The 27,500-nt window shown below is 34.3% G+C and overlaps 1 protein-coding gene across 3 annotated transcripts in view; it reads right to left on the reverse strand.

Annotated features, from left to right (window-relative positions):
* The window catches only part of LOC136843929 (uncharacterized), a 48,124-nt gene extending 33,029 nt beyond the window's left edge, over nt 1-15,095 (reverse strand). For all 3 annotated transcript variants that reach the window (XM_067112913.1, XM_067112893.1, XM_067112902.1), the window contains exons 1-2: nt 14,450-15,095; nt 2,439-4,502 (exon numbers count right to left, since the gene is read on the reverse strand). In XM_067112913.1, coding sequence (XP_066969014.1) covers nt 3,532-4,455 — 924 coding nt within the window. In that variant the 5' untranslated portion in view covers nt 4,456-4,502; nt 14,450-15,095 and the 3' untranslated portion in view covers nt 2,439-3,531. The remainder of the gene's footprint in view (nt 1-2,438; nt 4,503-14,449) is intronic.
* Between the last annotated feature and the right edge of the window lie 12,405 nt (nt 15,096-27,500).

Consider the following 27,500-nt stretch of genomic DNA (forward strand, 5'->3'; position numbering starts at 1 on the left):
CTCTGTGAAACAGAACTTGATGTCTCAGGTCAGAGCCACGTGCTAGAAAGCTATAGTCTCTTAATAGCTGGTATGCTTTCTCACTTGAGGCAGAACTAGGTGTCTCACTCCTCTGAAAAGGTCTGAAGTAGAAATAATAAAGTTCTCGTTTATGTCCTTCATGGAAATCTCGAAATTGTCGGAGCATGGTGCTTGCAGCTCAGTACTTTGTATGATTTTTGCTTGAGAAAAGCAAAATACGATATTAGTCTAAGGATTTTGAAAGTGTGTAGATCACATATGGAATATCAAGAAATGTTTGACAGATGAATTTTTTATTATGTAAGAATTAGTTGGCCTCAGTATCAAAGTCTTCTGGAGGCGTTCTATCGTTGCCCACCAACTGAATTGAATTGAATATAGAATTTAGGCCGGTGGTCAAGCACTGGGACCAATGAGGTCATTCAGCGCTGAAACGTAAACTGACAGTAAAGGTTTAAAAGGCGTAACCGGAGCAAAATCTCGCAGTTGCACTATGAATCAATTGTTAGGAGAGGGTGGAAAAAGTTAAGTATAGTTTAGTTTTACCAGACCACTGAGCTGATTAACAGCTCTCCTAGGGCTGGCCCGAAGGATTAGACTTATTTTACGTGGCTAAGAACCAATTGGTTACTTAGCAACGGGACCTACAGCTTATTGTGGAATCCGAACCACATTATAGAGAGAAATTAATTTCTATCACCAGAAATAAATTCCTCTAACTCTTCATCAGCCGGCCGTGGGAATTGAACTCCGGCCGATTGAGTGACAGTCTGAAGCTCAACCGACTCGGCCAACGAAGGGCTATGGGGAAAGTAAGATGGAAGAAAGATAATATGAAAGGAGGTACAGTTAAAGGAACGAAATGAGGCTGAAGGCACACTGCAAAGAACCTACAGTGCACAGCATGAGGAGCGCTGACAGCACTACCCTCCCTACGGGGGTTATCCACCAACAAAATACTGGCGAAACAACAGCTTGAATCGCTACTAGTGCTGATTTCTAGTTCTTGCAGCTTTAAAGAACGGAAAATCGCGCCCCCGGCCCCATCTCGGGAAAAAATAAGCAAATAAAGAAAAAAAGTCAGAGCGCAGTAACAATGGAGAAGATTCTCGGAAGTAGTAACTGCAAACAGAGCACGTATTGTCTTGCCCAGATTGAGCTAAGACACCACAGACTCTGCTACTTTCCATACAGACAAATATATAATGCTAGGCGCCTTAATAAGATCTTCAATTAAATGAACTTTGATTTCATAACTTTTGCTTATATGTTTTATGCTTCTCCGCAAAAAAAAAAAAAAAGTGTGGCAACTATTCTTCATCCTAATCGCTACTCGTTAAATGAGCAGCCTTTGCGAGATAAGTGACGTTATTAATAGTGCCGCCAAGGCAAGGTAAAAGTAAACTGGTCTCGTTAAATTTTGCAGGAAACCAGCTGTTATGTCAGAATCTTGCTTGAAACATTACAATCATTAATCACTGTTGAAGTTATTATCTCCAGACAGACAGAAATACAAGAAGTAACAGTGAAAATATAAAGATTTAAAAGGTAAAATGAACTTGCCTCAAAAAAAAAAAAAAAAAAAGAACTTTATGGACTCTCCGTAACGACAGTTGGGCATAATGAGAAAATGCCAGAAAAATTAGTCCCCTAATGAGGTCATTAAGAAACCTGAAATATAATAGCTCTTTAAAAGGCCGTCTGGCAGTGGTTAGTACCAGCGACTCACGTGAGATTGAAATCATTGTTTACATCAGTTTGGAAAGATGGCGTCAAAAACTGCTGTCTCTGTATGTATAGCTGCTGATGGCAACATTAATGTTATGAAATTTTTATTATAAAGATAAAGAACTTTTTTGAAATTTATTAAGATATTAAAACTCAGATATATATATATATATATAAATATATATATATATATATATATATATATATATATATATATATATATATATATATATATATATATGTAGAATCTACTGGTCACTTTTTACCAGGCTATTACAATCATATATATATATATATATATATATATATATATATATATATATATATATATATATATATATATATATATATATATATGAGCTTTTCAGTCGAGAAGCATGCCAAGTGCCATTTTTAAAATATAATAAATTAAATTACAAAATACTTTGACCCAGGGTGGCGCTTGGCATGTTTCTCGACTGACAGCCTCATATATATATATATATATATATATATACATATATATATATATATATATATATATATATATATATATATATATATATATATATATATATATATATATATATATATATATATATATATATATATATATATATATATATATATATATATATATATATATATATCTGTATGTGCGTGTGGAAAGCGAAATGGACACCTAAGTAAGAATAATAGTAAGCCCTTACCTGAGGAAACGTGGATGCTGCAAAGAAGCTCATGGCCGTCGACAGGTCGATTATCTCGAAATGATCAGCTCGAGGAAAATTAATCTTAGCTCCTCTCCAAGCAACACAAAGCTTCTTCAAGACTAGAAATAACCGTCATGAAGCTTCACTGACGATTTCACAACTCTTTGGAAAGGAAATAAATAATCTGTTGAGACGCAATTTCGTCTTGCCTTTTTCGTAATGTTTCTTACATTTTTCATCAGCGCCGCGCTGCTCTGCAGGGACCAGGCCTCACGCTTTATAGCATTAGCACACTGTCAGCGCAACAGAAAACGAATATCCTTCGCCATTGAAGTTCCTTATGTGATAAAAGGCGAATGAAGAGAAAGAACTTCGCCGAGTTCTCAATTCCTTGGAGAATGGGGGATATTTTTCTATACTTCAAAGGGATCTAAAAGAAACGCATTGTTCTTTAAAGGACTTTTCTTCTGTCGGTGTCTTGGGGAGCTTAACTTCATTGCCTTCCTAGTCTCTTTTTTATTTTTTTTTTTTTTTAGTTTTTTGTCGTGTATTTTTGTTTTATAACGTTAAACCTAAGAGTGTCCTCGAAGCACTACAAGTCGAGGGGTGACGTTCCTCTCACGCTCTGAATCAATAGGCACCTGTGTGCTACCGTCATAGTGGTGCCTTTGTTGATCTTTTATCTCCTGAAAAATCCTTCTAAGGAATATGGATTTTTTATCTCACGAGCGGCATTTTTACGGATCGGGGAGAATAAAGACACAAGAGGGTGAGAGATTTTTTCCGAGACCCATAGGAGAGGCTATTGTTCAGCCGAGTATCCAATTTAGTGTAAAGTGCATCGCGAGTCATCGCCAGGCGCAACGTGCCTGAACAAGTCTCTCACATCTTTTCGTAAGTCGTCTGTGCAAGATAAAGCAGTTCATAATTCTGACATTAAATGTACTGTACATGTGATTTTAATTAATCATTAAAGCTACTTTCGTAACGAAAGAGGCGACGAAGAACTAAAAAAATAACAGATCATTTTTTTCTATATAGATGAGGTATCTTCTTTCTTTGTCTACGATCCCGTAAGTTCCACCACTCATCAGAAAGCCAGCCCCATGACCCTGTTTGTACACTCAATGGGTAAGCCCGAGATCCCCCTTCGGTAAACATGGCGGGTGGGCTGCCGCAATATTCTCTTCGGGGGAGGTTTTTCCTTTGGAATATCGTCGCATCCGATAGAAAAGAACGACCAAGCTTTTCGGAACTGAGATCTCCTGCTCTGGAGGTCGTCTGTAATCCTCTTCTTGGACAACGCCATAGGTGGAGGGGATGGCGTTGAGGGAGAGGAGAAAGAGCTCAGGGGGGAGGGGCAAGAGCGCCTCCCCTCTATTGGCTGGTGCAAGGACAACGTGCGAGGTGGGACTTCTCTATGCTGCTCTCTGCTGACTATGCCTAAGGACTGACTTCTGTTGCTTGCTATGGTTAAAGAACTTCGACGCCAGTTCTTTAACCTCTCCGCGTTTGCCGTCTGACGGCTTTCAATGCGCGGCGCCACAGGGCAGCTGACGCTCTTCGGAAAGACGGCGCCTCTCGATCCCCGACGAGCGTGGATGCCGTGAATAGAGCAGTTTTCGTTAATCACCTTCGGGAGGTCTGGGTAGCGCTCAAGAGGAGGTTCGTCATCGTCTGGATAAAAGGGTTTGGGTTCCACCGGGAAAGGCGGAGGAATCCAGGTGTCATCGCTGTACATCTGTGGGCACGGGGTCAACAGAGGCGCTGCATCTCCGTGGAGGTTTTGGAAAAACGATCTCTTCTCCAAGTTGCGAGGCGGCTGATGACTTCGATGATGAGACACACGAGAATTAACCTTCTTGGGTAAAAGGCCTTTTATCCCTGGACTTCGACTTTGTGGCGGATGGAAACAAGCAGGTGGGTTGGTAAATGGAGGGGTGGGGCCTGTCAAGCTCTTGTTGGTCTGGCTGGCGGCCAATAGCTTTGCCACTGGGCACCTCTGGGCATGCATTGCTCACTGCCTCTTGGATCGACTTGTGTGGTGACGGAATCCTTCACCTGGAAAAGAAGAAAGAAACCAGTTATTGCATTATCCACTTAAATATTCATATAAACACAGTAATTCAATTGTCACATTGGTTAAAAATTCACTTTCAATTTTCTTTAGTAACAACCTGAATGAGATTTCGTACATTTACATATTTACACATATACATATATCCATAAAATATTGTCACGTTATACATGTGGCTAATAATCTGTTTCATAAACAACAATTTCTTTTAGTTTAAACAAACATCCAAACTTCATATACCTCTTTCTAGTTACTCTTTACTACTTTAATGTGTACCAACAACAGCGGTTATTTGTGTGTGTTCGTCTGTTTGTTTTTTATAATTACTGCTAACAATATAGTTGCTACATAGACATTAGAAAAACTCAGTTAATGAGATTTTGTTTGCATTGACATAGTTTATGAAAAAGAATGAACCTTTTAAGAATAATGAATATTTTTTCCAGGGCATAAAGCGCAAAAGCAATTTTTATCCTTTTAATTAGAATAAAATTATACAAAAAATGTGTTTTCAGAGCGCTCTTGAAGTATTTATTCACTTGAATTTATCTTTTCTTTTATATCTAAACACAGGTATGTATTTTCCTTTTTAAATTTTAAGGTTATCATAAACTAAACTTCAATCGCAACATAAAAATAAAACCAGATAGCATTCAAAGTATTACTGACCTCTGAGAACATGTACAGGATGAATAACACGAAACTTAAGGTAAAGAGGAAATAAAATAAAAAAGAAAAGAGGCAGGTGGGGGGGGGGGAAGTCGGGGCGGGCAGACGCGGCCACATAAAATGCGCAAATGGATATGTCCTATTTTTTCACCCTCTTGTACTTAACTTCCTTTCTTTTTCTCACTAACTTCTGACCCATTCCACGGGACCAGGCCTCCCCTCTGGTCCCATTCGGGTCGGGTAACTCTAGATATGTCTTATCCCTCGAGGCAGCGGCCATGTAGCTGATAAAGTTACAACGGAAGTACTCCCACCAACTTTCTGCCTTTAATTTTCACGGCCTAGTTCTATATTCAAAAGAACCACTCGACTCCCCGTTGTTCCGTTCTCAGTTTTTGTCCGTACAAACTCATACGGTGTGTGTTCTTTCGTCAGTAATCTGTTTCCCTTTAGAGTGGCTACAAGAGAAAAGTACATTATAGTGGTAACTACAACTGCCATTAAAGTGTAAACAACATATATATATATATATATATATATATATATATATATATATATATATATATATATATATATATATATACATATACATATATATATATATATATATATATATATATATATATATATATATATATATATATATATATATATATATATATATACCCTGTTGTGCTTACAACAAGAGAAAGTAGAGAGTGGATGTACATCACAATGAGGCAGTTAGGTTATACGGAGGCCAGAAACACAGAGCAATGACTGTTAAGATGGGTAATGGAAAACTATAAACTAATATTCACAGACATTTCAGAGCAAATGTAGCACAAGATGGCAGAATGAGAGAAGACATGAACGGAACTGGAAAGATAATAAAGTGTATGCAAAAGATTTAATGAGAGAAATGTCTACAAAGGGAAAATCATAGTACTTAAAAGGAATGTTGAGCCAGCTCTCCTTTATGGAATTAAGTCAATGATACTTAATATAAATAAAATGGAAAGAAAATTAAAGTTATTCAGATGTATTATACGTTTAATATATGTTGAATTATTATATCTGGAAAGGTGAGAAGTGTGAAGTTACAAAAAACTGGTAAAGGTTACCATGGGACTAGGTTAAAATAGTGACCAGAATGAGTTCGGGTGGTTTGGCCACCAGGAGAGAATGGAGGACAATATACCGGGGGAGGAGAGTGAATGATTATATTCTTTTAGGAATAAGGGAAAGAAGGAAGTGTTGGATAAAGTGTATGAAATTAGTAAGTAGAACAAAATGGGAAGTCATAACTAGAAAAGGTAAGAGCGTGTGAGTATGTGTGTGTATGTGTGTGTGAATAAGACACATTCTGAAGCAGCTCATATTGAGGAACTTTTTGCCACAAAGGTCCATTCTCAGTTCGGTAGTTACATTGAAAATAGCAGTGACTTTATCTTTAATTTTCCCTTCTAGCCATCCAAGAAGGTGAGATGTCAAAATTACGAATCAAAAAAGTTGATTCAGAATGAGGTTGCCAAAAAATATCCAAATACTCACAACGTGCAGGCATGGATATATATATATATATATATATATATATATATATATATATATATATATATATATATATATATATATATATATATATATATATATATATATATATATATATATATATATATATATATATATATATATATATATATATATATATATATATATATATATATATATATATATATATATATATATATATATATATATATATATATATATATATATATATATATATATATATATATATATATATATATATATATATATATATATATATATATATATATATATATATATGTATATATATATATATATATATATATATATATATATATATATATATATATATATATATATATATATATATATATATATATATATATATATATGTATATATATATGTATATATACATGTGTATATATAAATATATATACAGTATATGTATATATATATATATATATATATATATATATATATATATACACATATATATATTGTAAAGATTAGCACCAAAATACGCTATGAAAGCGCCTGCCTTTCTGCTTTGCTCGGCCGATAGAGAGGCCTCTGTCTATTTTGAACCTGTGAGAAGCAGTGAATACAGGCTTGGGTTAGTTTCAACCAGTGGAAGTCAGGGGTATAAGAGCTCAGAGATTTAATCTTTTGATGGGCAGTAAACTGGCTTTGCACCGTTTTCTTTGGTACAGGAGAGTAAGCCGTTTTCTTCGATATAGAAGCATGACCTGGGTCAGGACATCGCCCCCTACCCCTGTCCAGAAGCAATAAAGGTCAGGGCGAGGACAGCTCTTTCTCACACACAGTATCGAGTTTAAGCCGAGCGGTCACGCTACCGTGCCCCCTGCCCTTCGTTCGCTCGCCGCCCTCTGCTCCGTGTCCCGATCCACGTGGCCCTCAAAGACTGCAAGCGGGGATTGCAAGTCCCCAAAAGCGAGCTGATACTCAACGGCGGCCTTTCCATCATCCCAAGCGCACCCTTTTCCGCCCCGATCTACGCCTTGAAGCAGTACCTTGGTGAAGGAGGCCCTTTTGTCGACGCTCCCACACATGGTCCCTGGCAGAAGACTACGTCAGCCTTACGCCCCTGCAATGTGGTAAAGTACCCAAAACGAGTTGCTAGTCACGTTACTTCGCCCTTGTGCATTTATTAACTTCTGGGCCTATAACTTTGTATTCCCTGATGCTTCTTGGTTCAATCCCGGCCCACGTGTTCACTGCTTCTTTCCTCTGAGTCACAAGTAACGCCTCGGGGAGTCCTTGGAGCCTTCAGCGCACCCCCGAGTAATTCATTCCCCAAATTCCAGCATTAGATTTGTAACCTGGGTCCTAATATCGTTTCAGAAGGACGATCGTAGCAGAATTCTCCTTGGTCCGTGTTCCTGGCATTCCCAAGCTCCCCCCCTCAGGGAGGACGCCTGCAGCAGCAATTTAATGTGTTTCAGTTAATTTCCCTTTGATCTTGTGTGTCATGAGAATATACCTATTTTTGTATCCACGTGTTTCACGCACTTCCCTTTGAGTAAGAGCCCTCCGCTCCTTGTATCACTCCTATTAGTTTGTGTTTTATATGTCCTGGTTATCTTGCAAGGCCATTTTAGAGTAAAGTAATAAATGTGGAGTCATAAGAACCACCTGCACCAGGAAACATATATAAAAAATATATATATATATATATATATATATATATATATATATATATAATATATATATATATATATATATATATACTATATATATATATATATATATATATATATATATATATATATATATATATATATATATATATATATATATATATATATATATATATATATATATATATATATATATATATATGCGTGTTTGTGTGTGAAATTTCGCCATTCATACATGCGTCGGTTTCGTACGTCCATGAATAAGAAACAAACAATATATGATATCGAATTTTCTATACTTATAGAATATCAGCCTATCTATGTAACCCCATATATCATATAACATGGAATAACTTACACCCAAGTGCGTCTGACCCGGCCTTTGGTTTCGACGCAGTGACAATCCTGACCGGATAAAACGCAACTATCAATAATTATTCCCTTAAGTGTAAATTGTTCTAAAGATATAGTGAACTCTATATTAGAAGATATATGTGGCTAAGGTGGATGGGTAGATAGCATATAACACTAGACATGTACTGTACATAGATATATAACACAACTTCCAATGTATGACCACAAAAATTAAACCCTCAATACACATGAATATTATATTTTGTTAGATTGTGAAAAACAGATACATGCTTTCATGGGAGTAAAATGCCTATATATATATATATATATATATATATATATATATATATATATATATATATATATATATATATATATATATATATATATATATATATATATATATATATATATATATATATATATATATATATATATATATATATATATATATATATATATATATATATATATATATATATATATATATATATATATATATATATATATATATACTGTAGGATGTATGGATAGAAAGAACAGTCAGCTCATCATTGACATATTTAACAGCTGCGCTTCGGGATCACCCATATCCCATCTTTTCTGTCTAAAAAGATACAAAAATGAAAACACTAATTAAAACTTAGAACAGAGCTTACAAAATTAAAATGCTTTAAAGACTGAAAAAGGACAATGACAAAACAAGAAATAGATTACCTTCAGTAGGAAAGTCCAGAGGATGAAAGTTTAAGAAAAGCAAACAAGATTAGGAAGTAAACAAGAATAGGGAGGGGTACTATGCTATGTATAAGGGGGTAGAAGTTTAGTGATTATTGAGTGATGGAACGATTTACGTGATAACCAAGGATTCTAAAATATTAAGGAGTTGTTCCTTCTGCCTCGTGGTCACTATTTCAAAGTTTTTGTAGTCTATGCGATTTTTATAAATTAACGAATGATTTCTAATGTTAGACATTTCAGGTTTTACCAGCCTAGGATCAGTACGATAGCTCAATCCGCTGAGGCAATCTGCCCTCACTTTGAGCAAGCGGCGCGTACTTCCGACATAATTCTGTTGCGGACAGCAACAGCAGGTATACTTGTACACCACGCCTGACTGCTTCAAACGGGGGAGTCGTTCCCTGTATCTATAAAGGCTACCAAGGCTTTTGGGGTTCTTCAAAGTTATGTTGACCTTTACTGCTGGGAAGTGTTTTATTAAAACCTGCTTCAGGTGTCGTAAAAAATCCCCATTATGTACGAAAGGAAAGGAAAAGTAGTATCCTAATTTGAGAACATCGAAGGAAGGGAAGGGAGGGTTAAAATGGTTATTTAAGATGTACTTTACTTTATGTTGGAATAAAGACAAGGGAAAACAATTTTGTTGAAAATATTTTTGGAAAAAGGAAATTTCGTTATGGAAGGAGGACCAATCAGAAGAAAGTGAAAGGGTTCTATGCATAAGGGTGGTTAAGGAATTTAGCTTGAAATTAAATGCACAGGAGCAATAAATATTGAGGCCTAAACCTGTAAAAGTAAGTTTTCTATAAATACTAACTTTGAAACCTTCAGAATATCGGAAACTTCAGTGTCTAGAAAGGGTATTTTATTATTATTTTCTTTTTCTAGTGTAAAGTTCATATTGTTGTGCAAACTATTTGTATAATCTAAAAAGGAGTCTGCGTGGTGTGGGTGTTTGAAAAGGACAAAGATGTCGTCAACATATCGTCGATAGTAAAGGGGTTTAAAATTAGATGGACAGCTGTCCAGAAGCTGTCCTTCGAGGTGACTCATAAAGATATCTGCCATAGTGCAACTCAAAGGACTCCCCATACCAACACCATCCGTCTGTATAAATACTTTACCATTAAAGACGAAACCTGTGACCTGCAGAGCAAGTTCCAACAATTTTCTAAAATCTAATGGATTAAAATTTTTAAAAGAAGGAGTCAGGAGTTGGGAACAACTGATCAATAACTATTTGTATGGTTTCATGCACAGGGATGTTGGTGAATAGGGATTCAGAGTCTAAACTAGCCATGTACCAGTCAGAATCTTGCAGTATGATATTTTCTTTAAATTTTAAGGAGTTTGACAAGTTATTTGAATTCCTTGTAAGAGGCTCAAACAGGGTGGCTAGGAATTTGGCTATTTTTAATTTGGTGTGGTATATAATGACAGAATGGATCTTAGGGGGATATTAGGTTTGTGGATTTTTGGTAGTCCATACATGACTCCAGTTTTGGAGTCATGTATGGCCTACCAAAGTGAGGGCAGATTGCCACAGTGGATTGAGCTATCGTACTAGTCTTAGACCAGTAAAACCTGAAATGTCTAACATTAGAAATCATTCATTAATTTGTAAAAACCCAATAGCCTATAAAAACTTTGAAATACTGACCACGAGGCAGAAGGGACACTTCCTTAATATTTTAGAACCCTTGGTTATCAAGGAAATTGTTCCATCACTCAATAATCATTTAACTTCTACCCCTTATACATAGCATAGTACCCCTCCCTATTCTTGTTTACTTCCTAACATTGTTTATTTTTATTAAACTTTCATCCTCTGGACTTTACTACTGAAGGTAATCTATTTCTTGTTTTGTCATTGTCATTTTTTAGTCTTTAAAGCATGTTAATTTTGCAAGCTCTGTTGTAAGTTTTAATTAGTGTTCTTATTTTTGCATCTTTTTAGCCAGAAAAGATGGGATACGGGTGATCCTGAAGCGCAGCTATTACTAAATATGTCAATGATGAGCTGACTGTTCTTCCTATCCATGCATCCTACTATGAGATTGTCTGGCTTAGCCTCCCCTGAAATAAGTATATGTATATATATATATATATATATATATATATATATATATATATATATATATGTATATACTGTATATATATATGTGTGTGTGTGTGTGTATGTATGTATGTATGTATATATGTGTATGTGTGTGTGTGTGTATGTATATAATATATGTACACACACACGCATGTATATGCGTGCATACATATTCGTGTTTCTGAGTATATTAGACAACGATTAGAGAAAGGAATGAGTCAGAAATATAAAATACATAAACAGAAAACATGAGAAAAAGGAATAGTTTCTATTTTACAGTTGAAGAAGTACGGATGTAAGAAAGAATTGTTGAACCGAGTTTTCAGTATACAGTGTATACGAAGGGTGGGAGATTGGATGCCCAGGGATAAAACTTGGATGCTGTTGGTAGGATACTAAAAAATATATTTCTACTTTGTTTAGATTTGTATATATATAAATATGTATGTATGTATATATATATATATATATATATATATATATATATATATATATATATATATATATATATATATATATTATATATCCATCCATCCATTCATATATACACACACACACACACACACACACACACAGACACACACACACACACATATATATATATATATATATATATATATATATATATATATATATATATATATATATATATATATATATATATATGTGTGTGTGTGTGTGTGTGTGTGTGTCTGAATTTTTGTCACTCATACATGCGTGACTTATTTATTGTTCAGAAATATTAACCCACAAATATCGCTAAATATCACATTCAGTTCCCTTTATCTTGGGAAAAACTTACACCTCGTTAAGTGCCTCTCCACCGGCTAGGATTCGAACCTTGGCCAGGTTTAGTAACGACGATAGATACTGACTTTGACCACCTGGCCATATATATATCTCTATGTGTGTGTGTATGGAAGTATGTGTATGATTGTGTGTGTGTCTCTGTTTTTAAGGAAAAGTAAGTGAGAAACTGTACATTAACTTTCAATAAAGTCTGCAAGATTCTCACACAATTGCTTTTAAGAATAGTTAAGGCTACTCAAACTTTTTCCTTATATAACGGGTCAATAGATCCTTGAAATACTATTCAGACGTGTTTAAGGACATAATATGTCCATTACGGATGATTTATTGTTTTTTTTTTTGGTCGCTAGATCAAGAACAGTTGTATATGTATATGTATATATATATATATATATATATATATATATATATATATATATATATATATATATATATATATATATATATATATATATATATATATACATATATATACATGCAACTATTTGCCTTATCGTTACCTTGTTTTCTCCTTTTTATATATTTTTGTTTTATTTTGTATTTTTCTCTCCTTGTTTCAATAGTTTCGTTCTATCTCCCGTCTCGGTAGGTCCTTCTTTTAGTGTCATGGTGTCGCTGATATTTTTAAAAGAATTAACATTTTAAATGAGATAATACTGTAGTGTTTTTTAATTAGTTGTTATAATAAATGTTTTTATGAATAATCATTGAGAATCAACGCGCTGTATTTCAGCCTTGAAAATGCAACAATGTAGTTGTGAAACGTCGGCATCAGCAATAAACTATCAATTGTATTGAATGCCTTTCCCTGGACGCCTACGAGTATATATGTGTGTGTGTGTGGGGTTGTGTATGTGTGTGCGTAATGTTGATTTATTTACCATTTTATTGATTGATTGATTCATTTGTTTATTTATATTACCTTCCACAATATATATGTATAACCTGATTGATTCTTATTTGTAGAAACGTTCAAGGAAGTGGATCTCGGTAAAGCTTCCTCAGGTAGCCTGAGCAGTTTACGTACAAGGGAAGTTCATTAACCGAACGTACAAATAAGCATCGTTTTCTGTGCCCGTTTTCTATTTTAATTCAATGGATAACCTAATCAGTTTACTGATATCATTATCCAACAAACCTCTCTTTTCATATCACTTGTGATTTTTGTTGATGTAACATTGAAATACGTGACATTACATCTAAGAGCAAGGGAAGTAACACCCCCAGAATATTAAGTAAGTATGTTATATCAATTGCATATTTCATTTCTTGGGAAGGAATACGTCTCTACGGCTTGAGGAATTTCACTGGAAAATATGACCTTTCACATTGCCTTCAATTGCGAAATGAAATATAGCGCACAGACACGAGAAGTCAATAAATTTATGAAAGAAAATGGTTAGTCCAGTGTGATGTTACATTTTAAGCTATACTGATCTCTTTTTTTGTCCGTTCGTTTGGTAATTCATTAAACATTTCTTTCCTTCACAGTGAACATATATAGCTTTGCATCACAAGCAAAATCATTTGTTTTACATATTTTCTTTCACCAGAAAAATATTTAATGGTGAAATCACACTTAACAATGACAGGAACCTATACATTGCATAACCTGAAACACATCACTTTTAAGTATGTAAAGTCGTGTTTCTGACGATTTTCTCAATATAATTTAATTACGATGTTTCAAGTCCATAAATTTATGCCGAAATAGAAATAGAAACAATATTAGATTATTCACCGAGTTAGCCATCTCAGCAGTTAACATAAAGATGAAAGGAACACTGAAAACCACAGATACAGGAAGTATCCACAATGACACAAACATAGGTAGAAAGCACTGTCACCAAAATGCCGTTCTGAATAGTAAAACAAATGAAAAGTTAAAAAAAAAAAAAAAAAAAACCCACAAACACACACACCACCTCCAACAGAAAACACTGGGAACTTAATCAACAACCAGGATATCGAAAGAAAGAAAAACAATAAAATATTTCAAGCAAAGAAATGCGAGGCAATGGCATACAAAAAAAATCACGCAAGACAGGTCAACATGGCACAAAGAATTACCTTAACGACTAATCAACTTTAGGCAACGGCAGTCTTAGAACGACGTCGAAGAGGAGGAGGAGGAGGAGAGTCTCGCCGGAGTATTGAGACTTAATTCAGCGCCTTCGAAACCTTTATTTGTCACTCCAGGGGTGGGCCCTTCAGTGCCCCGCCCTAACACCCGAGCCAAAGGTATCTCCAACTCCAGTGCCCCGCCTCGTTCTATTGGATTACGTGCCTCCCATCGAGATCTCCGCCGAGTCAAGGATTTGCCGGGGTGCTGAGTGTGGAGACCTACTAGAAAGGGCCGAGGGTGATATGGTCGAAGAAAATGCGGATTTTTTTTTTTTTTTTTTTTTTTTATCTTAAACGTAGTCATTTTCTCTCTTCATGTTCTGCTTTCTTTGTTCCTTTGGGTTTCCCACACCGCAGTTCGAGATGCCTTCCGACCAGACAAGTGTTTTATTTTTATCGGCCAAACGCGTAGTCTGATGTCTCGAAGTACGCTTAAGTCATTAAGTGGTTCAGAACAGCTGCAGGGGATATTATCTCGATTTGGATAGAAGTGCTCTATAGAAAAAAAATTATGTGAATATTGATGGCTTCTTTAATCTATTTTTATAATTCCAAACAAATGCGTTTTACCTGCATCTCTAATAACTGAGACATTTAAAGTAATCTCTCTCTCTCTCTCTCTCTCTCTCTCTCTCTCTCTCTCTCTCTCTCTCTCTCTCTCTCTCTCTAGTATATGCTGTTATAAATGTAGTATGGGTGAATATAAGCAATTAGATAACACACCTGATCTGCACTGACCTACGAGCGTAATATCATGATATGAATATGCTTTCTTATTACTTATTTTTAACATAAAATAAATGACAGCCTTTTGACAGAACTTTATAAAGCTCCTTTAGAAAAGTGCAGGTGATTTTAAACCATGCTGAAAAGTTTCAGGGCAATGTGCAGTAAATTCACCTCCCAGTTGTGAGAGGTCTATCACAGTAATGTGAGATCAATTACTGATTCAACGGTTTTCTTGAAGTTTCCTTTTTGCTTCCAAATTCGATGATACTTAAAACGTTTCTCTCTTCAAAAAGCAGCTCTAAGCCTTTCTTGGTTGGAATTTAAGGAATGGAATTTAGAATTTAGGCAGAAGGCCAAGCACTGGGATCTATGCGGTTATTCAGCACTGAAAGGAAAACTGAGACTAAAAAGGTTTTCAAGAATAGGAGGAAAACCCTGCTGTTGCAATATGAAACAACTGTTAGGAGAGGGGGAGAGTAAGATGGAAGAAAGAGAATATGAACGGAGATACAGTAAAAGGAATGGTAGAGATTGCAGGTAGGGGCCGAGGGAACGCTCCGAAGAACCTTAAGGAATGCCTACAATGCGCAGCGTGAGGTGCACTGAGAGCACTACCCCCCTACAGGGATCGTTTTCTTTTCTTGGTTGTTAGAATTCATCCATCTCTCCAACCTCCAACCCCACCAACCATCCCCCCCAAAAAATAAAAAAAAAATGTTGTCTCTTTCTTCAGGAGTGTATAAACAAATTCCTTTGAATACAATTGCTACTTCCGTGAATATAAGTATTTCTGTGTGTCAATAAAGCGTCTGCCTCTAAGCTGGTCGTCCAGTCGGCGAAGGTAAACATCGCTGGGTTTGAGTAGTGTGTCAAGGCCTATAGCTAAGAAATGCCAGACATATCCATTTATGACTGTATAGAAGCTATCTGTCCAAGTGAATAGTCTTGTATCAAGAGAGTACATTATTCTTAGAAATGGAGAGGTAATCAACTCTGAAACTAGCATCAGCCGAGAATGGTGTACAGCTGTCTCCTCAGCCACCCCATATATACACACACACACATTATATATATATATATATATATATATATATATATATATATATATATATATATATATATATATATATATATATATATATATATATATATATATATATATATATATATATATATATATATATATATATATATATATATATATATTAAATAGAAATATTATTACGGATATTAAGAAATCAACAAGTATATAATTTGAGTTAAGCAGAAAGCAATATATACAAATTATACAAGTTTATTCAAAATATGTATTCCCTTAAACAACAGTAATTTTGTTATGATGGTTTCTTATCATTTACCGCTAGACTTGTTTTTTGCCGTTGCAGTAGTTTCCAGGAGAATCTTTCTTAACGATATTCGTAAACATCTTGTTGTCATTTACTTGTTTTGCAACAGGGATTGAGGTAAATTTTGTTATTTTGTTACGTATCTGATTTTCAGACCTGCAACAAACCATGACCTGAATTTCTTGTATCCAATTGAAGACATGGCAAAACCAGAGTTATTTTTAGGAGCTTTTACTTTGAGATCAGTTTTACGTTTAAACGTCTTATTCACCAATCCCTTCCTCCTTCCCCCCCCAACTCTCCCTCTCCGGGACCTAATTTTTCTAGAATCTGAGCAGGTGAGATCCCTAAGCCATGATAATGCCATACCTACCCAGTCCTCCTGTAGAAAGCCGGATGTGGCGTCACTGTCATCGGGCCAATCACGAACGAGTCAAGAAATCTAGCAGATGATGTGATATTTATCAATACTCGAGGTCAAAAAACGTTCTGCTCACTAACTGTTGTGGCCAGTCGATGAGGCCCTTGCAGTTGTCAATAATCCATAAAATGTTGCTTTACATTATTAATGAACAACTTCTTATTCCCTGGTGTTATTTATTTTTTTTTTTTTATTTTACTTATCCTTCGCATTCTTAATTACTACTGAACGGTTCAATCCAAACTAAACTATCAAAGGAGCCTTTGCATTTCAGAGGGGTTATAAAGGCTTTAACACGCACGTACCAGTTTGATAAAAAAAACCATATTGAAAAAAGCCCTATATATTTCATATTACCCCCTTTTTATTACCATTCATTATTAATATTTTCTACCATGATGGCAAATACTATTACCACTAGTAATAATGGTAGCAGTAGCAGTAGCGGAAGTAAGAGGGGTGAAAATTAGTTAACGTAAGGCAGCACTGTATAAAATACCTACATTTAATGAAGGCATCTTTCCAATAGCATGGACTGAAACTGAATCGACGTCAAGTAATCGTTTATCAAAGTTAGTAAGCTTTCCCAGTTAATAAGACCTTCCACCTGCCATATGGACATTATAGTAATCAGAGAAATTCTTAAAGATAATGAAAGACACAACTAAACAATGAAAAATTAGTTATTTACAAATATGTAATACGGTTCCGATGACAGTTGCACATGCGCAGTAACTTTGCGCCATTGAAAAGAGCCTTTGTGATCTCTGATGCGTCCAGGAAGGTCTTTCGTATCCAGGTAACTTTCCAGACGTTTTTCATGGAAAGTTCCATTCTGAACCGGTGCGAGTCAGTTTAGCAGAATTATACGGTTTACACGGCGCAGTGCGGCAGTACGGTCCGTGGCGTGACATAAATCCACGTCACTGCATTTAATATTCAAAAAGGTATCGCGGTTTGCCAACCAGCTTATGAATACAGAAGTATGTTGTTATAATAAACTCGGCCGTTTTGTGAAAGCGGCTATCTTGCTTGTGCTTTAATATTCTTCTGGCATATTCGCAAATCACTTCGCCAGACTAAATGACCGTCATTAATTAAGGAAATTGGTCCCCTGCAAAAATGTATAGCAGGAAGCAACAGCGCAGAAATTCGGATGTGATACATATTTACCCAGATTACGCCAAGCGCTGCTACTCATCACCGGAATCATTACTCCTTTCATTTCCGTCCTTGTCCCCTTAATCTAGATATAGGGCTGGAATTCGCAGCCATCACTCATATTATGGTCTCTATGGGCCACATAACCTTTCCTTATTGCTGCCTCCGCTGACGTCACATCCAACCAGGCACTTGGAGAGAGACACAGGAGAATCGACTTTTACCCAGGTTAATGTTGGGCGCGTTGACTGATGACGTCAACATGACGTAAACATGAAGGGCACGGGAATTGCGGTTACTGTGAAGAACAAATATCAATATCCAAATATTGCTTTCTAGATAACATTACAAGAAGCCGTCAAGATTTTTTTCCGAGAATTACAGCTTGAAACGAAAATCATTGTAGCGTATAATCGACAGTTCAAGATTTCCTTTACAGCGCCTGCAGATGTGTAAGACTCGTAAGAGGTTTTCACGCTGTGTTATTCACTAAATTCACAGAATATTATGCGTGTCTTTTGCTATTATTTTCGTTCAGCTCTAATTTGGAGAGAGAGAGAGAGAGAGAGAGAGAGAGAGAGATAGGTGAGGTATGCCAAGGAGTAAAATGACAAAGATATTCCTTCACCATTAACAAACAGTGTCATGTTATTCAGATCACCAAGAGCGAACGCGCAGGTCAATCAATTATAGAGGACAGACTGTTCACAAACGAATCACACTTGAGAGATTGCATTTAACGATCCCTCTGCAGGCGACATGAGGATTAAGGCGCGTTAAAATATCAAAGCGAATAATACGTACGCATTTATAAATTATATACGCATTATATTATAAATTATATACATATATATATATATATATATATATATATATATATATATATATATATATATGTGTGTGTGTGTGTGTGTGTGTGTGTGTGCGTGTGTATGTATGTATATATATGTATATACATATATATTTATATATCTGTGTGTGTGTATGTATGCATATGCAGGTGTGCATGTGAGTGTGTATTTGTGAGCACGTGCATATATGTGCATATATATATATATATATATATATATATATATATATATATATATATATATATATATATATATATATATATATATATATATATAATCATGAATCGTATATTAATACTGATGAAAAATAAAGAATAAGCAATTATTTGACTAAAAGTGCCTTTCCTACATACCTACAGAAGAACACAGGCAAATATTTGCATAGCACAGAAACGAGCCATTTTATGAGTGTTATGATTCCCCTCAAGCTTCGTGTGACCAAGGATACTGTACAGTACAATAAGAACATGAAAAAACGCTTCGCTTACATGTATTTGCAAGTGTTAGAAAAATTATTTCCCGTTTTTATCTTGTTTTCTTTAGATTCTGTACCCTGATTACTCATCAGAGAACTTATTTATTCTCAGGAGATATATATATATATATATATATATATATATATATATATATATATATATATATATATATATATATATATATATATATATATATATATATATATATATATATATATATTATATATATATATATATATATATAATTTATGTGTGTGTGTTTTTGTATATATGTATATATATATATATATATATATATATATATATATATATATATATATATATATATATATATATATATATATATATATATATATATATATATGTATATATATATATATATATATATATATATATATACATATAAATACATGCAAACACACACACACATACACACACACACACACACACACACACACACACACATATACATATATATATATATATATATGTATATATATATTCATATACACATATATGTATTCATATACATATGTTTGTGAGTATCTATATATGAAGGCTCCATAAGAATAGTAGAATAATATATAATTTCTTTCCACATGACTACATCTGTTTGCGATAACTGTTTTCCTCAGAATTCTTTCTGACCGCGAATTTTATTATTTAGTGAACTCCTAAAGGTCTAATATTAATAAAATGACTAATTATTAATTATTTCCTTCTTTTGTAGGAATAAAAGGTCTATTCAGTTATTTCGCTCCTTTTAAAATATTACATTTTCACTGAACTGCCTTTCCTATCGATTAAGAAATGGCTAAATAAGAATTCCGTCTTTAGATAGCTTTAAAAGTGGCAGGCGACACTACTTTGTATAATTAAATAGTGACGGTCTCTTGATAATTCGACGTTCATCAATCAGTGAAATTTAAATTATATCTCCTTACAAAATGTAATTTTACCTTTAGATATTTTAATAAATGGAATTTTCATACCTACAATCTATTACTATTTTTTTCCTCACTTTTTTTTTTCCCTACTGATCACTACAAACTTTTGTCTTTATTGTGTTGTAAATAATGAAGCGTTTAATTTTTTTCATATAAAAGTTTATTAGGGCATAGTGTTTTCATATTTGTTATTAGACCGATATAAGACCGAAATCCAATTTCTGATATATTTCTTTTTTCCTTGTTCTAGTTCGCAATTATTTCTTCGCACCTTTGCACAAATGGCACTTGGACACGAACATACTCTAGCATACCTCTGTCGCAGGGAGTATTTTGGTGGAGCTGGATAGTCACAGGGACAAAAACTATGGAAATCTTTGTTTTTATATCTTATGCTTTTGCCCCGTGATTTTTGCCTTTGATGCTTCATACTGCGCATTTGCCTTTGTCCTTTTTTTTTTCGTCCTTTAAACTTAAACTTTTGCCGATTATGATGTGGCTACTTTCGTTCAAGCAGTCGAATTCTACTAAATTATAATCATGCACATCACTTTCATCCCTACATTAACTACTAAGTTACGATTTTTTTTTTTTTTTTTTTTTTTTGCATTTAAACTGTTAACATTAATTTCTCATTACCGATGTTTTAAAAATATATAATATGTCACTCAACATTCTAGAAAGATCGAACTGGATAAATAATTTTAAAAATATTTATTGAAATTAAGGTTTTCTGTAATAGCGCTGAAGAGTTCTTTTCTGGGACTTAGGGCAAAATAAGTGAAGTGAAATAATTACTCTGAAGGTTCGGAATCTCTTTTGAAAAGAAATCTTGCAAACCATGCCTCGTGCTGGAAGGAATTAGTTTAGTTGTTAATAAAGTACTTTCAAACCTACGCAGTTAAAAGCGTTTACGAGAACGATCCGTTTAAATGTCAAATGCTTCTATTTTCTTACTCGGGTAAACCTGAGCATAATAAATGTTATCAAGCAATTTAGTTTATTAGTAGTAATTATTACATTAGAAATGTATAAACCCTATAGCTTTTGTCATTTTTAGGCCATATATGAAACGAATGTTCACGAAATATAATGCTTAAATGTGAGTTATATTAGGAGATCCAGCCTGTCATTGTTACTGTTGATTTAAATCAAAACAAGGTTTTAAAAGAGTATGTAACAACCGTTCGATTATTCTACATTAATAGAATTAATAAAACTGACGTATGCAAATTTCTTGAAACAGATTGCAAATCTATGCTTTGCTGCTCACGGACAGTAAGCGTTCGCAATGTAAAGGTGTAAAATATATATATTTTTATGCAACATTTAATGTAAGAACTTTTATACAGCTTTGTTTAGGAAGTATTTCAAGCACCATGCGGAGAGCTCTAGGAACCTGCTATTAGCCAACACAGTTTTTTTTTTTTTTTAACACGCGTCGGCCTTGAATTTACAGCGTTTTGCTAGAAATATTGGCCTCTGAGGAAACACCATTGTAAAGTGGCCATCGCGCGTGTGACATTATGCGAATGGAGAAATTCTAACATTCTAGAAAACAAAGGAAACTTGAAATGGATTGGAATGGAATATAAAGTTTAGGTCAAAGGTCAGGCACTGGGACCTATGAGGTCATTCAACGCTGGAAAGGAAATTGAGAGTAGGTAGGCCTGAAAGGTGTAACAAGAGGAAAACCTCTTGGTTGCACTATGAAATAATTGTTAGGAGGCGGTGGATAGCAAGATAGAAGAAAGGTAATATGAATCGAGGTACAGTAAAAGGAAAGAAAGGGGTTACAGCTAGGGGCCGAGGGGACGCTGCAAAGAACCTTTAATAATGCCTGCAGTGCACCCCGTGAGGTGCACTGACGGTACTACCCCCCTACGGGGAAGCAACTTGGAATACACAGACTTCGCCATTGATATTCGTTCCTAACGCTCATCGTAAACTAAGGAGCAAGGTCAAAGTCTTCAATAACACATTAAATCGCTTCTGTTGAAAGAGTGTCACGGGGTAGAAGGTAGATCGATGATGCACTCAATAATGCACAAGGAAATGTCTGGGGTCCATTCGCCGTGACTGGTTAAATTTAATGCATGAGGCAGCGTCCACACTGATTTTCATGACCTTTTTCCGGGCTGGGGAGGCAGAGATTCCATTTAATGTTATACAGAATTATATAGCATTGTTTAGAAATATGTTGTATAGAAATAATTAATGATTAGGTCTCGAGAAACCAATATAAATACTTATATATAACTACATTTAGGTGATTTAATTCAGGGTTATTCAAGTAGCTAATAAGAAGTTGTAGTGAACAATATAACTACATTTAGATGATGTTCTTATTAACTACTGAACAGAAAGCCTCTCCGTAAACAGAACGGTATTAGTTTATATCAAATGATATGCTCAATTTCAGAGTTGATATTATAACGTCTAATGAGTCAAGTGTATAACGGAGGGCAAGGCACGACAGATAAACGTCACAAGACACAGTGAAGGAATTTCTCTTTCCCAAGATACCAGTAAATATACCTTCAGCCATGTTCTGAACAGGTGCCACATAACACAGCGTCTCGAACAGTGTGTCTTTTGTTCTTTATACCATCAGATTTTGGCAGGGTAATGTCTGGCATTGCGTTACCGGTCATTTATTATATTGTGAAGCTCAGTTAGCTTATAAATGAATTCAGTAAATTGTTCCTATAAGATACACACACACACAAAATATATATATATATATATATATATATATATATATATATATATATATATATATATATATGTGTGTGTGTGTGTGTGTGTGTGTGTGTGTGTGTGTGTGTGTGTATGTATCTACTGGGAACAATATATATATATATATATATATATATATATATATATATATATATATATATATATATATATATATATATATATATATATATAATATATTTTTATTCAGAAAATATTACAAGCTTTCATGGACAAACAGTCCACATTATCAAGTATCCGTACGGATACTTGATAATGTGGACTGTTTGTCCATGAAAGCTTGTAACTTTTTCTGAATAAAAACTATTAGATACCATCCAGTTTTAATGAGGTCCTTTTAGTAACTCTACTAATGCACAGAACAATTGTGTATGTGATAAAGTTATATATATATATATATATATATATATATATATATATATATATATATATATATATATATATATATATATATATATATATATATATATATATATATATATATATATACATAATATATATGTATGTGTGTATGTATGTATGTATATAATATATATATATATATATATATATATATATATATATATATATATATATATATATATATATATATATATATATATATATATATATATATATATATATATATATATATATATATATATATATATATATATATATATATATATATATATATATATATATATATATATATATAATATTTTCATTGAAAGCAATTGTTTTGGTGACATTAGTAACTTTTTCTGCAGGGCTCTTCATATCTTCGGAGGTTTATCCGATTCTCATAAGTCAGTTTAGGTGAATTTCTTTCTTCTGTAAATTATTTTTCCTTGAAACAGCTGTTCCAGGCGACTACTATTCACGAAGTGGATCAACAACCTTCTTGTTTCATCGACCAATTCCCACTCATCCTCTTGATGAATCTCCATTTTATACGGACATCTACAGTAACCTTAAAAACACCCTCAGGTTAGTCTATACTGTGTGCGAAATCTCTTGCACTGGTAAAATCCCTGAGTTCTCTAAATCATGCCTTACTGATCGTTTAGGCTCCATTAATCTTTGCGGGATGGACCTTTACTTGTCCTCCATACTAAATTTCATGACAATTGTCGCAGGGTATTTTGTAAATAACGGACTTATATACTGTGTGTGTGTTTTTTTTTTTTTTACTATGTACTGTCGCCCTAATTAGAACTAGCAGATTTCATAATTTTTCGATCACCTGCCTGTCGCACGATTCATGCCTGATTAATCCATTTTTCTGTTCGAAGATGGAAAAAATCTTGCGTAATGACGTTGAAAACAGTCACTGTCATTTTTGGAACGACAAGTTATATATCATTGCGTAAAACTATTTTCCATACAGAAAAACTGGAGTGAATGAAACGAAGTGATAAAAAACGTCACATCACAACACTGACATAATGCAGTGTGCCACATTTCCACACCACTGACTTCAACTCTCGCCTAAATTTTAAGTCATTCAACCCAGAGCTTTCCTTCACAGTCTAAAGATCATTAAATTAATGACAATCGTTCTTTACATTTATTAAAACAATTGTATGTAGATTTAAATTACCTTAGTTAGATGGAAACCTAAAGCTGCTGTCACTTTGTTACTATCGTTTGCATTCGACGTGTCATCAAGACATTGCTCGATCGACTTCCTTTGATGGCTCTTTATTCAGTCATTATGATACAAACAGATATATAAATATGCAAATGATCGAGAATATAGGTCAGTGAATTATATAATATAAGAAACTAATATATGACTACAATAAACCAATAAAAATAGTGTGAAAATTCTTTCCACACTTGATGTAGCAGACCGTAAAATGAAGACCCCACTTCCGCACCCGGTCATGTTGCGCATCAAAGCTTCCACACCGGAGGCCACATTTCCACGCTTCGGCAACAATAGGAAACAGCTATCACTAGTAGTATCTCATAAACCTAGTCCTTATATTATCATTTCTAAAGCTGATGGTAGTTGAACGATTCTAGTTGTTAAATTTTGCAGAAAACATTGGAAACTCACAAAATGCTATCAACGATAAAAAAAAAAAAACTTAACAGTGCGAACCATGCGACTTCACTCTATTTTTATCGCTTCCGTGATTTATCGGTCAAACTCAGCTGCTTTGTCACGCCCTTCACGTTCAAATTGGATCATATGCCTGGCAAAGAAACATCCCCTGCTCAGCGAGAGACAATTATTGCACTGCATTTGGTGCAAGTTCCTATTAGAGAGATATCAAGAAGGCTTAATATACCGAAGAGAACCATACATAGGTGGATCAAATTGTTTAAAGAACGTTAAAGTTTAGAAAATATGCCTAGAAGTGGAACTCCTCGAAGCACCAAAAGAGAGCAAGATTATTGACCTGTCAAAGAACAACCCCTGATTACAGCAGTTGCTGTAAAACAGCAGCTTGAACTGCAAATATGTGTGCAAACTGTGCAGAATAGGTTGCATGGGGCAGGAATGCATCACAGGATTCCGGCAAGAAAACCATTGCTAACGCAACAGCATAAAGAAGAAAGGATGGGATTTGCCCTGCAATACCTTCCAGATGATGGTTCGTTCTGGGATTCAGTTATTTTCTGTGGTGAAAAAATCTTCACATCTGATGCGCATGGACAGCTTCATTGTTGGCGCCCAAATAAAACTAGGTAAGCCTAGTGAAATTTAAGTTGACTTATTCATAAAATATGAAGCACGACTCTTGCCTTTACCATCAACCTGTTTATTCCTATAAGCTGATATGTAATATATATTTGGGTGCATTACATTATATATAAAAAAACTGATGCAATTAGATTATAAAGTGAAAATAATACATAGTTTATGGCAAGATGAAAAAAGAAACTTTTGTTGTTTTGTTTTTATTACTGTATAAAATATATCCTAGACCTAAAGCTGAGAAATGATCAATAACTATATGCATTTGACTGTTCACACAGGAATTATCTGTGTTTAATGGGGATTGCACTGTACAGTTATCTTCATATAGTTGTCTTGATATATAATTTCAATTCATACGTATAGGCTATTAGAAAACATTATTATTTTCGATTATAGGGTGTAATTCATATGATGGGTCTATGTTGTAATATAAAAATAGAAGAAAATATGTCTTTGTAAAGTTGTAGGCCTACTGTTCTCCCCTTTTTTTTTATAACTAACTACTCTTTATTGAATTGTCTATCAATTGGAAAATATTTCCTATCGACAGATATGCAGAAAATTAGCATCGTGCCCTCAAGGCGTAGTGGCAGAATATCAGCTGAGTTATGGGGATGGATGGCTGCCAGTGTACCGGGAGAGATAATTGCCATTGATGAGCGTCTGAACAGCCATCAGTATATCAAAATTTTACCGTACATTTTAGTACCCTCAGTTCGAAAACTATTATTGCCGTATCCCATGCCAATATATATCGCTATGGACATTCTGCGGTCCACAATGCATAGGTTGTAAAGCAATGGTTCCAGCAGAATCTAGAAGCGGTTCGAATTAACTGGGCTGCCAAGTCTGCAGATCTGAACCCAATAGAAAACTTATGGACCTACATAACCCAACAATGGGATGTTAATTGCGCCAAGACCAAAGAGAACCTTGTAAAGCACGCAGTAGATATTTGGGAAAACTTAAGACCAAAGAGGAGAGCAGCAAACATTTGCGAAGCCCTCATTGCATCAATGCCAAAGAGGATAAGATGTGTGCTAGATGCACGAGGATCCTATACAAAGTTTTAATAATAATAATAATAATCTTTATTGCGGCTCAGGGCCATATACATGGATTATACAAATACAGTACAATACACGCAACCTAGATACATAAGATAACATGATAAATAAAACTGATAATCGGCAGTATCCACACAGTTGCTGAAGAAGTAGAAAAAATAGAATTCATAATAATGGTCATGACCGTAATTATATAGAGAAAAATAGTAAAAAAAATTATAAATCATAACAATTAATGCAGATTGCAAACGATTAATTTCCAACTAGGGACCTTAGGTGGTTACATAAGTCAGGTCAAGAAGGCTGAGTTATGCTGCCTTTTCATATAATATGACCAATTTTATTCTCGTTAGTTTAACAGTGCTATTTTGTAACTGACTTCATTTCAGCTCATTTACTTCTCGAACATTTTTCTTATTCATGTGAATCTATACATACGTATAGGCCTATGTTATGACTGAATTCCTGCTTAATTAATCTCTCTCTCTCTCTCTCTCTCTGAACTATATATATATATTTATATATATATATATATATATATATATATATA

Source organism: Macrobrachium rosenbergii, chromosome 2 (assembly GCF_040412425.1).
Source record: "Macrobrachium rosenbergii isolate ZJJX-2024 chromosome 2, ASM4041242v1, whole genome shotgun sequence".
Lineage (NCBI taxonomy): Eukaryota > Metazoa > Arthropoda > Malacostraca > Decapoda > Palaemonidae > Macrobrachium > Macrobrachium rosenbergii.